This window comes from Cetorhinus maximus, chromosome 13 (genome assembly GCF_964194155.1).
Source record: "Cetorhinus maximus chromosome 13, sCetMax3.hap1.1, whole genome shotgun sequence".
Classification (NCBI taxonomy): Eukaryota; Metazoa; Chordata; class Chondrichthyes; order Lamniformes; family Cetorhinidae; genus Cetorhinus; species Cetorhinus maximus.
The window spans coordinates 102,323,897-102,340,555 of record NC_135891.1 but is presented as its reverse complement, the minus strand read 5'-3'; the positions used below and the strand labels follow the sequence as shown (position 1 = coordinate 102,340,555).

At 38.4% G+C, this 16,659-nt stretch overlaps 1 protein-coding gene across 1 annotated transcript in view; it reads left to right on the top strand.

Annotated features, from left to right (window-relative positions):
• The window catches only part of rexo1 (REX1, RNA exonuclease 1 homolog), a 100,163-nt gene that overhangs the window by 47,731 nt on the left and 35,773 nt on the right, over window positions 1-16,659 (top strand). The window contains exons 5-9 of the mRNA XM_078555913.1: window positions 993-1,156; window positions 8,578-8,712; window positions 9,722-9,845; window positions 12,844-12,969; window positions 16,013-16,153. Coding sequence (XP_078412039.1) covers window positions 993-1,156; window positions 8,578-8,712; window positions 9,722-9,845; window positions 12,844-12,969; window positions 16,013-16,153 — 690 coding nt within the window. The remainder of the gene's footprint in view (window positions 1-992; window positions 1,157-8,577; window positions 8,713-9,721; window positions 9,846-12,843; window positions 12,970-16,012; window positions 16,154-16,659) is intronic.

Here is a 16,659-nt window from a genome sequence, read left to right as displayed (position 1 = left end):
CTCTTGCCCGCAGGCTCCCTGCCACCACCCCGCTCCCCCCATAGATGTTGAGGCAAGATCAAGTGAAACTTTCAAAACTGAGATTGATAGATTTTTGTCAGGGAAGGGTATTGACAGTTATGGGGCCGAGGCAGTTTGTAACCCTCAATATCTTTGCCTAACAAAAAGATGAGTTATAGTACAGATCAACCATGATCTAACTGATTGGCAGAACAGGCTTGAGGGGCCAAATGGCCTACTCTTGTTCCTGTCTCATTATGTTCCTTGCTGTGGCTCTCATTAAAACCCTTGTACCTTGTTGAAGCAACCATTTTTTTAATGTATGAGGCTGGACAGTGAACATTAGCAACAAAAACAGAAAATGCTGGAAAAACTCAGCAGGTCTAGCCGCGACTGTGGAGAGAGAAACAGAGTTAACGCTTTGAGTCCGTATGGACTCGAAGCGTTAACTCTGTTTCTCTCTCCACAGATGCGGCTAGACCTGCTGAGTTTTTCCAGCATTTTCTGTTTTTGTTTCAGATTTCTAACACCTGCAGTATTTTGCTTTTATCTTAGTGAACATTAGCAGGCTATTTTACCAAGAGGAGCTTCACGGATGATCTGCCATCTGCACGATGCACACTTTTGATAACTAGTAGTGCAAAGGGCAGGAGCTCTGGTGCCTAACTTTTTTTACCAGCTCTATAGTGCCAAATCCAATTTTGGGGCCTCTACAGCACCTTTTCTAACATCAAATAACTCAAACACAGATTAAAGGTCACTCTTTTGACTTTCATAGACTGCACTTCAATGCACTGATTTCTGTTCAAGTGCTTTTCATCTTTCTAGAATAGTGAATATCAATCATGTATATATTTATGCTGTCAGGAGTATTGCGTTTATACCTAAAGGTACAATTGTGAACTTTAGTTTATTATCCTTTATAAATATTATATGGATACAATATTTACTGTTGAATTCAGAATTTTAGTAATGTGTTTTGTGTACTTTAGCTCCAGTAAAGCTGAAGACGGAATCTTTAAATAGAACTGTAGTATCTCCTAATTGCCCAAGAAACAGCAACCTCAGTTTAAAATCTCAAACCATTGCTGGTATGGCATCAAAAACTGTATCTACTACAGCACAGAGGAGGATAGCTCATGCTCCCACTTTGAAGGTAAACTTCCATATGTTGTCTCCGTACATGCTAAAGAATGGGAATTGGAGCGTTCCGAACAGTAGTGTAACTGTTTTTCTCACTGCAGCTTCTGGTTCAGATTTTGTTGCAGCAATTAGTTTGAAGTTTTATTTCTCTTTCTGTATCAGGCTAATATACCCCTTTTGTTTTTTTTTTTCTCAATAGCTTCCTCCTTTCTTAAAGTTGGATTGTGCTGTGGGGTTTCATTTCCGTGTTCTCAGTAGCAGTCTGGTACCTTCTGCCCTGCCTCTCCTGTGTGCCATGTAACTGGCTCCATTCTCCACAAGCTACATTGCATTAGGTTTTCGTTCCTCATAGCACATGACATTGCCTTTCATTAGGGGCTGCACAGTGGAAATTTTCGACGTGGCATCTGGTTTGAATTTTTCTGCTTTTGTACTTTATGACACCATCAAAAAAATATGAGGGTTAATATCCATTATCTCAAGTAAAGCAGGACAGATTCTGATCTCTCGCATTTACAGTGTTGAAATATTCAAGGAAGAACCTGTCTGATGCATCTACTTTGGAAAACAAATTTGAAATAAATGATTTCCCAGCCAACACCGAGATTTTTGTGTGCTTTGAAAAGATTGGTTTTGAAAGAAAGGTGCCAAAGCAGATGCTGCCAGACCTGCATATTGCCAGTATTTTCTGTTCATATTTCAGATTTGCATCTGCAGTATTTTGCTTTTATATCATTGCTGATATCTTTTATCGTTTGCGTAATGCTGTCTTGTCCAGCTGCTTGCAACTTCTTTTGAAACTGATCTTTCCAAAGCTTGCAAATTCTGTGGTTGTTGGCTGTGGATCATTGCTTTCGGTTTTGTTTACCAAAGTAGTTGTGTTGGAAAAGTCTTTTTTTTAAGGATATTTCAACGATGTGATTATGACAGATCAGAGATTTGTATCACTCGGACGCTTATTTTAATATATCTCTATGGCACTTTACTTGAATTTCTAGCTTACAAGTATTGTAGGCACTCATGCTGAGAGTTTTCTGCTGTCATTACCCCTCTGTAATGAGAACGAAAAAAATATGCAATAAACTTTACCCAACAAATAGTCGATTACAATCTGTGACTGCAGTTCTGTTACTTGCCATTTCATATTTTCTTCTGCATATGATACAGTAGTAACCTTGTGGTTCTCCTAATTTGTCTATAGCAGCATGTCAGATAGCATTAGTGAAATATTTGATATAGCTCCTTTTGTGTCTGGCTGGAGATAAGAAGCATCAAGGGGCAGAAAACATTAGTGGAAGTTGTATATAGGCCTCCAAATAGAAGTGGTAAGGTAGGGGGACAGTATTAAACAGGAAATTAGATATGCATGTGACAAGGGTGCGACAGTAATCATGGGTGACTTTAATCTACATCGAGACTGGGCAAACCAAATTAGCAACAATACTGTGGTGGATGAATTCCTGGAGTGTGTATGAGATTGTTTTTTTTAGACCAGTACGTTGAGGAACCAGCTAGGGAACAGGTGCTCCTAGAGTTTGTTTTGCACAATGAGAAGGGGTTAATTCATAATCTTGTTGTCCACGGCCCTTTAGGGAACAGTGACCATAACATGATAGAATTCTCCCTTAGGTTGGAAAAAAATGAAGTGGTCCAATCCAAAACTAAGGTCCTAAATCTAAACAAAGGATCTATGAAGGTACGAGGCCTGAGTTGACTAAGATAGATTGGAGAACTTCATTAAAAGGCATGATGGTGGATAGGCAATGGCTAATATTTAAGGAACTAATGTATGTATTGCAACAGTTATAGATTCCTTTCTGGTGCAAGACACAACAGGAAAAGTGGCCCAACCATGGCTAACAAAAGAAATTAAGGATAGTATTAGATCCAAAGAGGAGTCATATAAAGCTGCTAGAAAAAGTAGCAAGCCTGAGGATTGGGAGCAGTTTAGAATTCAGCAAAGGAGGACCAAGAGATTGATTTAAGAGGAGAAAAATAGAGAATGAGAGTAAACTTGCAAGGAACATAAGAGGACTGTAAAAGCTTCTATAAATATTAAGAAAACAAAGATTAGTGAAGACAAATGTAGGTCCCTTACAGTCCGAAACGAGAGAATTTATAATAAAGAATATGGCAGAGCAATTAAACAGCTACTTTAGTTCTATCTTCATGGAGGAAGATACACACAACTTCCCAGAAATACTAGGGAACCAAAAGTCTAGTGAGGAGGAGGAATTGAGGAAATTAGTATTATTTAAAAAAAATTTAGAAATTACTGGGACTGAAAGCCGATTAAATCCCCAGGGCCTGATAATCTACATCACAGGGTCCTAAAGGAGGTGGCCATGGAAATAGTGGATGCGTTGGTTATCATCTTCCAAAATTCTGTAGATTCTGGAACAACCCCAGCATATTGGAGGGTGGCAAATGTAACCTTGCTATTTAAAAAAGGAGGGAGGAAAAAAAACAGGGAATTACAGACTGGTTAGCTTAACATCAGTGGCAGGGAAAATGCTAGAATTGATAAAGGATGTGATAACAGGACACTTAGAAAATATCAATGGGATTAGACAAAGTCAACATGGAATTATGAAAGGGAAATCATGTTTGACAAACCTACTGGAGTTTTTTGAGGGCATAACTAGCAGAATAGATGAGGGAGAACCAGTGGATGTGGTGTATTTGGATTTTCAGAAAGCTTTTGATAAAGTCCCACATAAGAGGTCAGTGTGCAAAATTAAAGCACATGGGATTGGGGGTAATATATTAGCATGGATTGAGAATTGGTTAGCAGATAGGAAACAAAGAGTAGGAATAAAAGGGTCTTTTTTTTGGAGGCGCAGGAGGTGGCTCGTGGTGTACCATAAGGATCAGTGTTTGGGGCACCAGCTATTCACAATCAATATCAATGGTTTGGATGAAGGAACCAAATGTAATATTTCCAAGTTTGCTGATGACAAAACTAGGTGGGAATGTGAGTGGTGAGGAGGATAAGAGGCTTCAGGGCGTTTTAGACAAGTTGAGTGAGTGGGTAATTACATGGCTGAAGCAGTATAAAGTGGATAAGTGTGAAGTTATCCACTTTGGTAGGGAAAACAGAATGGCAGAGTGTTATTTAAATGGTGATAGATTGAGAAATGTTGATGTACAAAGAGACCTGGATGTCCTTGTACACCAATCACTGAAAGCAAGCATGCAGATGCAGCAAGCGGTTAAGAAGGCAAATGGTGCCCTGGCCTTCTTCATGAGAGAACATGAGTATAGGAGCAAAGATGTCTTACTGCAGCTATACAGGGCCTTGGTAAGACCACGCCTAGAGTATTGTGTGCAGATTTGGTCTCCTTACCTAAGAAGGGATATACTTGCCTTAGAGGGAGTGCAGCGAAGGTTCACCAGACTGATTCCTGGGATGGCAGGATTGTCATATGAGGAGAGATTGGGCCACTAGACCTGTATTAACTGGAGTTTAGAAGAATGAGAGGGGATCTCATTGAAATGTATAAAATTCTGACTGGGTTGGACAGACTGGGTGCTTCCTTTGCCTGGGGGTGGGCCTAGAACAAGGGGTCACAGTCTCCGGATACAGGGTAGAACTGAGTTAAGAAGAAACCTCTTCACTCAGAGGGTGGTGAACCTGTGGAATTCTCTATCACAGGGCTATGGAGGCCAAGTTACTGAATGTATTTAAGAAAGAAATAGATTTCTAGACTCAAGGCATCAAGGGGTATGGGGAGAGAGCGGGAGTATGCCGTTGAGATAGAGCATCAGCCATGATCATGTTGAATGGCGGAGCAGGCTTGAAGGGCCAAATGACCTACTCCTATTTTTCTATGTGATAGTAATACCTTGGAGTTTCAGTGAAGCTAGTAATAACTGAATTTTTCAGAAAGAAATGTGCTAGAATTGCTGATATATTTAGACTTTACAATTGGTGCAATGTGCCATACAATCATTCCAACTATGCAATTATAACTTCTTCCTTCTGCATTAGTCTGACATTTCTATTATGGATACCAACCTTAAGTATCATTCCAGGGTGAGACTACCAAAATTATTTGACGTGAGACCTTTTCGACACTCTGCAAACTTATCTTATGGAGGGACAAGACTTTCATTCCACCAGACTGAGACAAATTGCAATCTTTGTTCCTATTTGACTTTGGGGTATTTTGAGCCATTAATTGTTATAGGAATGGACTGGCCAAAGTTCAGTCATGAGACTACTTTAATGAGAGAACTTCATAAACTTGTTCCAACTTATCAGGTAAGCTAAAACAATAAACTCGGGCAGTGATTTACTCCAATGTGGGGTATATACTTTTCATATTATGACCGGACGGGGAGGGCACAATGACTTCTCTTCTTGCAGCTTTTGGTCTTCAGGCTCTTCTTTTCTGTGCCTCTCTTCTCCTCTGTCCCCCCACCTGCTTGCGAAAGTGCTCTTTCCTAACTTACTCTACCAAATTTCTCTTAACATGTTTCACATCCTCAGGGCATCCCAAACCACCTAACAACCAATTCATTGCTTCTGGAAAGTGTTGGCTTGTTTTTTTGGCAGAAATGGCAACCAATTTGCACTTGACAAAGTTCCAAAGCAGCACTGTGATAAATAGAACAAATGACCTGTTTTTGTGTTGGTTGAAGGATAAATGTCAGCAGGGATACTGGTAAAGTAATCTTTTTCAAAGAAAAATGCCATGGTGTCCATCTACTATCTCATTTGAAAGATAGTTCTTCCAACAGTGCAACAACCCCTCAGGACAGCATTGAACAATCAGCCTAAATGATCTGCTCAAATCCGAGTGTTAGGTATAAATGCATGATCATCTCATTCGGAGGCAAATGTGTATCCATTGAGCCGTAAGCATTGTTAAGACTTTTAATTGGCTAAGGTATTCCTTAATCAGTGTGGTACCAAAATGAGTTTGAGGTTTTATTTTTGGCAATAACATATATTGTAATTGCTTGTGTTTTCAGTCTTTTGGTGGCCTTGAGCAAATTGTATTAGTTTTTTCCTTTTTCTAATGTTGTCTATTTGTTTATGTTCTTTTAGTCTGTCATTATGTTGTAATAATATGTCTTCCACATTTTGGACCTCCATATAGATATTATAACCCAACGTTTTCTGCAAAATATACAACACCAGAATATTGCTGAAAAAAAGAGATATGCCTAAGCTTTTTGTCTTGCACTTGCCAGGACACTTAGCAAGAATACCAATATAAGGGGAAAGCAACAATATATACTGTATGTGAAGAGAGTGCTGATTGGTTGGCAAGTGGTGTTGCCATGGAGAATGTACCAGTGATGGTGAACGACATTTAGCTGCCAAACATTGTTTTAAATTTAAACCAGGCAGCTTGACCCTGATTAGTCAAGGCATTGCCCTGAAGAATGAACCAGCAAATGGCTATCTCTTTGTTTAGCTGAAACAGGCGCAATGTGTGTACATGTTCTTTCTGTCTACACAGAACAGGGCCCTGTGTATTAATATATGTAGCTTCCAGTACACACAGATGCGTCACACTGTGAGCCCAACTGACAATCTTAAAATTGGTTGTCAGCATAATTCTTAGCACACTGAGGATTATTTAGCAAATGTTGCCTAATCACGGAATCACATCTAACGTTGGACACTGTGTTTTGCGTTTGGTTGGGTATGGTCTGTACTCTGCCCATTGCAAACAGTAGCTGGGACATGCTGTTTGATACAATCCGCCAGCCTTTGGGGTGTATGGCCTTAATAACTAGCATCACACTGGCACTGAAATTCATATACCACATTACTCATTTGTGTGATAAACAGAACATCTTTTTGGCTTGACAGCAGCATCCTGTTAGTGCTGAATACCACTCATGTTGCCACTGCACAGTAGCAGTGTGTAACAGCTAGCTTCACCTGTTGCTCAAATTTTTGAGATACCTTACCCTTCCAGGGTAATCTGAGGGTAGACTGGGCTCTTTTCATGGCCGAAAGTGATGGCCTTGGGTCCGTTCATGAGTATAAAATAATTAATTTTTTCATTCTAGAATGTATAGATATGTAACAGGAGTAGCTTATATTTTGATTAGAAAATGCAGAAGTATTTTTGTCTGCATTTATATTTATTTTATATCTTCTTGGGTTTCGGTGTTTATTTTTAAATACAGTGGACGTTGTGTTGGAATTATTTGCTGTGAATAAATACTGGTTTTCAAAAAGAAAAAATTGTAGTCTCATTGGCTTGAATATTATATATTATTGTATAATCATTTTCTGGAAATAACTGTTTACGCCAAGACAACTGACTATTTCTTGCAATTTAAATTTGTGTTAAAAACATTTATTTACATGTATTCAACATGTAAATGTTGCAGGGTTGCAGTGAGATGCTCTATGCAGAATAATTATTGGTCAGGAGTGCTGCTGCGTTTTCAGGAGTATTATTGAGCACCACCTATAACATTGTAAATTGGTAATAGTGATGCTTTAAGTTTACGCAATCATCAGTACCCAGAAGATTGTGCAGCAGTCTCATTGAAACAGTTTAACTGTTGTTGTTTTGTACACGATTGGTGCATTCATCTGTGCTAAATTGATGTGCACTTTCTTCCATTCCCACCAGCATTGAGTCTTTCCATTCAAATTTGTACTTTGTGGTGTCTTATTCAATGGTACCATCACCTTCATTTGACTAAAATCAGAACAATACTTGCAACTTGGTGTTTTAATAAAGCTGATGATTTCATGAGAATGGATGGTAAAAAACCTAGATATTCGCACCTAATTTTCTTGAACTGTTGCCTCCAATTGTTGAATAAATAATGTATATTTAAATGTTTTCTGAGAGTAAGGAGGAAAGTAGTGTGTGCTTATAACTACAGGATAAACTGTCATACCTTTATTTTGAAGCAAAAAATTAGTTTGCATTTGGAGTTCTCCAGGGGAGGGCAATTCTTAAGGCAATTAGGGATGGACAATAAAAATTGCTGGCTGAGCCAGTGACATCCACAACCCATGAAAGAATTTTTTAAATGTTAAGTGGTGCATCTTCTACAAAAGTTTTTTTTTTCTCTGAGGGTGGGTTCAGGTTTATAGTGCAGCATTTTCACAAGGTAGCATGTATTTGCATCAAAATCATAGTTAATGTTTCGAGTCCGTATGACTCTCTTCTTGAGAGCCAACACTGAAGAAGAGTCATGTGGACTTGAAACGTTAACCCTGTTTCTCTCTCCACAGATGCTGCCCGACCTGCTGAGTTTTTCCAGCATTTTCTGTTTTTATTTCAGATTTCCAGCGCCTGCAGTATTTAGCTTTTATTTCATGCTTGCATCAAAATAATGTTGACTTCTGCTATCTGAGAAAGTATATAGGTTGAAATCTGTTCTAAATATTAGAAAAAGCACCAGAACTAAATAAAACCATCTCTTTTACTATTTTTCTGCAAAAACAAGCCAAGCTTGAAGAGACCCACAATTCCTACAGAATATGGCTCCAAAGTTCCGACCAATGTGAGACAGCGATATTTGAACGTGTTCATTGATGAATGTTTGAAATTCTGTGGATCTGAACAAATGGCTTTTGAAAAGGTACAAGATTTTATTCTATGGTATGTTATTAAAATTGTTGGGCAAATGCATGCCAATCCTAATAGTGAAGCTTTCTAAGAATTTAATTAAATTGTTAAAAACTTAACAATTTTCGAAGGAACACATGCCAAGTGATTTTGCATAAATGTGCTCATTTTAATCTGGGACTGATTTTTTGTTATAATTAAGCACAAAATCATTATTGTCTAATTAATTTCTCCTTGCTCTCAAAATATAACCTGCAAATGTTAAAAATGAGCCCTGACCAAACAGCATTTGAAAAAAAGATAATGCTATGAGTATAAAATTCATCACCACTTGCTTTAAAAGTTGCTAGATAAATGCAGTAAAATGCTCCACGATGTTTTATCCAGGATACAAAGTGCTAAGCCATAAAAAAGGGAATTGGAAAAGTTGACTTAAAAGCTGGGTTGTAAGATGGTTTTTAAAGATGTAGAGAGAATTAGAGAAAGAAGTGTTTGGCAAGCTGGTTCCAGAGAATAAGACCAAGGTGGCTGGAGACTCTGCCACCAATGGGAAGATAGTAGAAAGGTAGAGTTTGAGGACCAAACCATTGAGGACGGGGCTGGAGGGGGTTGTAGAGGTAGGATTGGAAAAGGCTGGGGAGAAACTTCAGGATGAAGGTAAGAATTTTAAATACTGCATTTTTCGGGCAATATTTAAAATTCTTGCAAAGTATTCTGTGACACTACATTTTTAGTGTTAAAATAAAAAATGTTGTTTAATATGAGGACATTTGGAACTTTAGCCTGCATATATTTGCTGTCTTAATTCTGGTTTTCAAAATAACCTGGTAAATTTGTAACTTGCCTCTCAGCCTTGTACTTTGCTGTATTACTGTCAAATGAGTAAATGTAGGTTAACCTTGCTACAGTAGAAAATGGGAACCCATGCTATCTCTTCAACATGGATATGTTTTTACAGTTGTATCATTGTTATGTATAAAGTATACTTGACCAGCTGTGATATTTCTATTTAACTGTTGCAGGCCTTGAGTGAAGAGAAGGCTGTATATCACCGAAGCACTAGTAGGACAGTGTACCTGAATGTGGCTGTAAATACCTTAAAGAAGCTGAGGAGTCAAAATGATATCATGCCATCACCTACAAAGAGTATGTTGCTATATGATACTTAGTTTACTTACCATCAGGCTATAATACTTTTCTCTTGCCTGTGTTCACTTTCCTCCTGAAGGCATTGACTATTTAGTAAGTTTCAGTGACAATCTCTGGTAACTTGCCCAAGTGTTTGTTTACATCAGTGATCAGCGTGTCTTCAATGAGTGTCTTTTGCCTATTTGACATCCAAGGAATATAAGGAAACCAACCATATAGCATCCATGAGCACTTGAACAATAACTTCCATTTATATAGTGCCTTTAATATAGAAAAGTGACCCTAAGGTTCCCCCCCCATGCTCTAGCCCTGATCCCAGATCTTACAATGTTAAGCTAGCATGGGGCCAGGTAAAGAAGATTAGGTGATCAGCAGCTCAATGGAAAATGGTTAAGAGAGCAGGTGGTAAGTCTCATAGACAATCTCATAAGAGGATAGGGGGTGAGACAGGAGAGAATCTAGAGAAAGATCTGTGATAAGGCTAGGGCAAGGGAGGACCTGAGAGGGTATTTGACTTGGTGGGCAACTGCAAGTGTGGGGGCAGTAGCAGTGGTAGCTGAATGGATGATTTCAATTTTAGGTGAAAAATCTATGAGCTCCTCTCATCTTTTGGAGAAGAGAAATTAATGATTTAAAGTTTGTGAGTGAGGCCTGATTAATGCTTGATGTCAGACATACTTGGTAATGGATAGCTGAACCAGTTGCGCAACAGACACACTCAGGTCTACACCTCTTGTACTTGCAGGTGCAAAGATGGGGCACATCAGGAGCATGACTGGGATGGGGAAAGCTTTTGCTGAGGACAGTGACATCAAAGGTAGATGTAAGGTAAAGGATAGAAATACAAAGCCTATAGGCATTAGGCAACTTGAAAATGCAATTATTAGTGTCTTGAGGGGTGGTGAGGGCTACAAGGAGCTGATCAGATGGCTTTTTCAGTGGTTCAAACCATGAAAGTAGAGGAATCTTGTGAGATGGCAACTTCAAAAGGGTGTCCATTATTATGATGCCGTTTAAACGGAGGGGGCAGTTTAGGAAGATTGGGAGTGAAATCAGAGGAGTGAGTTGAGATGAAGATTGAAATTAGAGCATTGGGAGAAGTTCTGTGAGAGGCTGAGGGAGTGGGGTGGCGGGGGGTGGGGGAGGGGGTGGCATCTGGGGAAAAATTCAGGATGGAACTGGGAACATAATAGAGAATGAAAATTTTAAAGGAGAGATGAGCTGGGTCGAAGGTGCCAGAGGAACAGGGAGGAATAGCAGTGTAATTTGATAATGCCAAACTACCACTGGCAATTTGGGCAGGGAAGGTGATGGAAAGTATAACCATGTGGGGAGGCCTTAGTAAGGAGCAAGATGCCGTTGCCCATGATCCAAGTTTCTGCCAATCCATGGTGGTTATGCTATTGTCCGCAATGTGTCATGGATGGAAGGGCCTTGTTTACGATTGAAAGGTCAATCTAGAGTGAAATGTGGAGAGGAACAATGATTGTTGATCTACTGGAAAAATCTAAGGGGCAATGGTGGATGCTAGCAGAAATCCCTATTGCAGATTGAGCTTTTATTCAAAACTGTTATTTAAGTGTACATCAGGACAGCAAGTTTCATAAGCAGATTGTGTGTCCTTTATGAACTGAAACTTCCATCTTCATTCTCCACCGTGTATTGATTAGCGTTGTTAAAGTTTAACAGATAACTACTAATTGCAATCTTTTAGTTACTGGAGAATAGTTGGTATGCCGACATTCTTGTGTCATTTTGAAAGGATCCAGATGTATGCTTATAGGCTAAGTCTACTTGATCAAATTTATTTCCCAGTGAAATCATATAGAGAAAGAAAAAAAGACAGCAAGATATTGATGTAGTCTGATACCCAATCTTGCACAACCTGTCAGATGTTTAAAACAAGGAGGTGTAAATAATAACTATGTTAACAAACTATAGATTCTGCAACAAATCTGCCAGCAGTCAGAGACATCTTGATTTAATTTAACAAATATTTAAACACTTTATTGAAAGGCATTTCTGAACTAGTTAATTTTTACATTGAATAATTGGGCTTTTAAGGGAGTGTTTGGTGCTATGAAGAGGTTTGGCTTGTAGTTTCTGCCTCAGTCTGACTTCAGTGTCCAACCTGAGTGAAAGAAAGTAAAATGAGATTCCGCAGTGGGTGTTATCCCAATCTGCTTCACTTCAGAGTATTTCAGGACCTTGGCACTTGATTCCTGCTACGTTCATTTAGTGTTGCAAATGGAAACCAATTGCTGAATTTATGTTAAATGAATACCACCCTCATGCTGTTTAAAAGCAGTTTGGTATCCTTAGTTTCTGAGTACCCAGATGCTGCTTAGCTGTTTACACCGAGATTATATAAACATTATTGAACTTGGTTATTTAATAAATTGCTGATTTGCAAAAACTGTCAGTTTCACATGGAAAGTGTAAAAGGCATGAGGATTAGTAGACTGGTGTTTTACCTGAAAGCACACATTCTTAGAACACGAATCTACTAAACACCTCGCTGTCTCGTAGATTCGTGTTCTAAGAATGTGTGCTTTCAGGTAAAACACCAGTCTACTAATCCTCATGCCTTTTACACTTTCCATGTGAAACTGACAGTTTTTGCAAATCAGCAATTTATTAAATAACCAAGTTCAATAATGTTTATATAATCTGTTTTTCAAACTATGGACACTAGGAGGTGAAGTATGTAGGAAGTGTGAAATGTATGGAATTAGTAAACTACATTACTGAAAATTTTGTCAACTGACACCATTCAGAACCAGGTGCTTCTTGGTGGAACAACAAGCATTGCTTCATGTTAGTTATACTAGAGAAAACTGTTGGTGGAAAGCAAACCAGAGAAAAAATGTCTCTGTGGTAGAGATGTGCATTTAGTGTTTCTCTGTATAGTTTGTTTCCTCCTGGAATGCCATTCATTACAGGCTTGTTTTGAGTACTCTCAAAAGGTTCTGATTAATTCTGTGTATTCACTCAGAGCCTGCTGCTGTATGTGCAAACAAGAAAGTCCAGTCACATGAAACATTGCTTGGGGGAAAGTTGGCCATGAAGACAAGTTTCACTCTAAATAGATCTGGAAAGCAGCAAGATGTTGAACTTACAGGTGAGTGAAGGTTTCTAACATATTGATATTTATCTGTTCTTACTCAATCTAAGTTGGAACCTGCATGTAATGTGATAATATAGTGAATTGGAACTCCCAATATGCTGTGTTGTGGTGCTGAGCAGAGTGCATTGCTGATCTTTGTCATGATGCTGGGGAGGTACTGAATAAAGATCAGGCCCTTCACCACAGGAAGAGAAGAAATTGAGAGGCAAGTTCAATCTGGCCAGTACCAAAGTAGCACTGGCAGAAGATTAGCAGCATTCCCTATCTACCACATGCATATTATATGTTGTACTATAAATCTTTGAAGATTGGTAACAGCATCTAGGAGTGAACTGCAAAGGCTGTCACCTAGATTGTGGTCAGTCATAAACTACTGTCAACTTTGCTGCAGATTAATGATACCTTAACCTCCTTGGGTTTTGATTACAGTCTTGCTAACTGACTTCATTATCATGCTTCAATTCCTCATGTATCCAGAACTTGCAAGTTGAGCCCACATTTTGGTTGCTATAAAATAAGATATAAATATCCAGCTATCTGACTATTATATTACCATTTGGTCATTAAATACTGAAAGGAAAATAAGAATTTCCAAGCATATGAACTGAGATGATTGAGGTCATTACTCAAACGTGCAAGTTGCAATCACAAAATACATTTGTGTAGCTCAGTTAGGTACTTTTGAGAAAATTTGCTAAACTTCACTTTTGGTTTTCCATTTCTAGGTATTTAAATGGAAATAACCACCATTTTCTTTTGGTTTTCTTGCTGCATTCTCATCCTGCTGTCTGAAAGGACTGATTCTTAGGGCCTTACTGAATAAGACCTATGCTCTGACTATTTCAAGTGTGATCCATAACTGGGAATGTTGCTAGGCTATTTTTTCAGGGGGGGATATTACATTTCAGACTGATCTTGTCCACACAAATGGACTTTGCAGAAGTAGTTGCTGGATAACAATCAAGGGTAGACAAAATACTTTGAGTCTATCTATAGAAAAAGGAGTAGAGCAATGTTGTCCACAATAAAGATAGCGGCATCTGTTCCAATTACAGCTTTGGTAGGTGCCAACTTTATAAACCCAACTTTATAAACCCAACTTTATAAACCCAACTTTATAAACCCAACTTTATAAACCCAACTTTATAAACCCAACTTTATAAACCCAACTTTATAAACCCAACTTTATAAACCCAACTTTTTAAACCCAACTTTTTTGGGACTATACTGAGAAGGGATGAAAGACAGGAATGACTGCAAAGTTCCAATGAAGTGCAAGTAGTGTATGGTGTTTCTAAACAGCTCTTAATCATCATTCAAAGCCCCCAAACACTGTGGGGAAATTTTTTCTTCAGGCTTATTTGCAGCATCTACGTGCAAAATATGCCGTTGGTTTTATGGCAAAAAGTGGAATTTTTTAAAAAAAATTATTTCGCAGGGTGTGGGTGTCAGTGGCTAGGCCAGCATTTATTGCCCATCCCTAATTGCCCTTGAGAAAATGGTGGTGAGCTGCCACCTTGAACCGCTGCAGTCCATGTGGTGAATTGCAGGGCATGAGGTCTTGGCAATACAGAGGTAGCCTGTCAGTAGGCTTGCCTTATGCCAAAGTTTCTTGTATCTGAATCTGAATTAAATAGTTGGTAAATGAGGAATTGAGCTTGGATTCTAGTCTATCAAAAAATACAAATGTGAGGAAGTAATTCTTTGGTTATACAGAGCCTTCGCCAGACTCCATCTCCAGTACAATATTTGATATTGGGCATCGAAGACCAGGATCGGCCTTGGAAGAGAGTGTAGTGCAGATTCACCACAATTATATGAGGGATTAAAAAGTTAAATTGAGAGCAGATTGCTCTTCCTGCTGTGCCCTTGCTACCCTAAGTGCTTCTCCCAAGCGCTTTCCTGTGTGGAGGAGCACTGATTCATCAGTAACTTACTCTGGGTGAGAAACTTTTATGCCCATCACCTAGAGTGATTTGATAGCACCACTAATGTCTAAGCTGGCTGAGTCCTGAAGGACATGTTTAAAAAAAAACGTTGTAAATGTTGGAAAACTGGAATAAAAACAGCAGGTTTGGCAGAATCTGCAGGAGAAAAGAGAAGTTATAGTTTGGGTTCCCCTATGACATTGAAGTACATGCTAAAGTTGTCTAGAGATAGTACTCGAGGTAATGAAGAGGGCAAATAAAATGCTTCAGGTGTCATGCATCTGCCCTTGTTGGCTCTTTCATGAACTGTTGACTACATGATATAGTATGTTTGGAATCCTGAAAAGAATGCCCATCTTGACCATTTTGTCTTATCCAATTTGAATATCAGCAACAAGAACAATAAAGTATTAAGAAAAAACCCAAAAATATAAAAATGGTGACTAAACTACCCAATGCACAGAGCAAAATATAACTATGATTAACTATCTCCCTTACTGCAAGAGGTGAGGCTATTTGAACTGCCGCATTCCAGGAATTTCCATGTGCCCACTTTGTATAGGTAAGCTCTAAATTGACCCTTAGCCAAAATTGTGAAAAACTTGGGAAAATACAATGAAATCGCACTAAGATAAATTGGACTTGCTTCTCCAAAATAAAAATGACTATGGAACAATTTTTTTACACCATCAGCAGAACCTTGTTAAAATGTAAACAAAAATATACTGGATCTATATTTGGGGTGAAGTTTGTGGGGAAAAATATCATGGCCAGATTGTTTTTACATTTAAGCAATTTAACATCAAGACCTTCAAATTCAAGGGTAGAATTGGAATGATTCAAAATAATTATTATGCCTAAAGCAACAGCGTAGCATCCTTATTTCAGCTTGGAATTAAACTGTCAATTTACTGACAAATTTTGATCAGTGTTGTGCTGTGCATTTCAATACACTAGGAAGAAGATCTAGACTGTTGAAACTAATTTCATTACAGCTGTGGGGGAAAGTAGTCCAACTCAGTTTGGGCTGGATTCAAACTTGGATCCTAAAGATAAAATGATTACTGTGCAACCTGTCCCAAATATGATGCAAATTTATTTCATTGCAGGCACCATGCTGTACAAGAAGCTGACAGAGTATGTTTTAACAGAAGAGCAATTGCAAGAAAATTCCTACCCAAGACCTCATCCAGAGAAGCCTGGTATTGTAGTGCTTTATAATCAGGATGAGAGAAAGAATAACACTGACCGTAAGTAAATGTATACCACCAGTAAAAGTCCTTTTTTTTAAAAAAAAAGGACCCTATAACAGGGTCCAACAGATTTATTTCTTTCAGATACCTTTTAATTTTGTACTGTGAAAATTAAAGTGCTCATAATAAGCAAACAGACAAATTCTGAATTCTAGCATAAGCAAAATAACTTCTGTTGTCAATGGCCAAACAAAACTGTAGAGCTGGAATTTTGAAGTTGTAATAAATTTCTCTTGCACATCTTGCAATCTAGAATTTTCACTCTTTACTGTAAAACTCAGTGGCAGTTTTAAATTCCCCTAACTGCTTTTTAATTACCTGAAATAATACTCTGCTCACTATACCTTCTAATATCTCAGACTTGTTTTTATATCTGCCAATTTCCTCCTCCTCCAGGCTCTTTGATGATGCCAGAGCAGCTTTTAAGAATCAGACATCCCAAACTTGTCATATTGGCTGAATGTCATTATTTTAGAAACATTTGTTGCTTATTGCCATCCAAG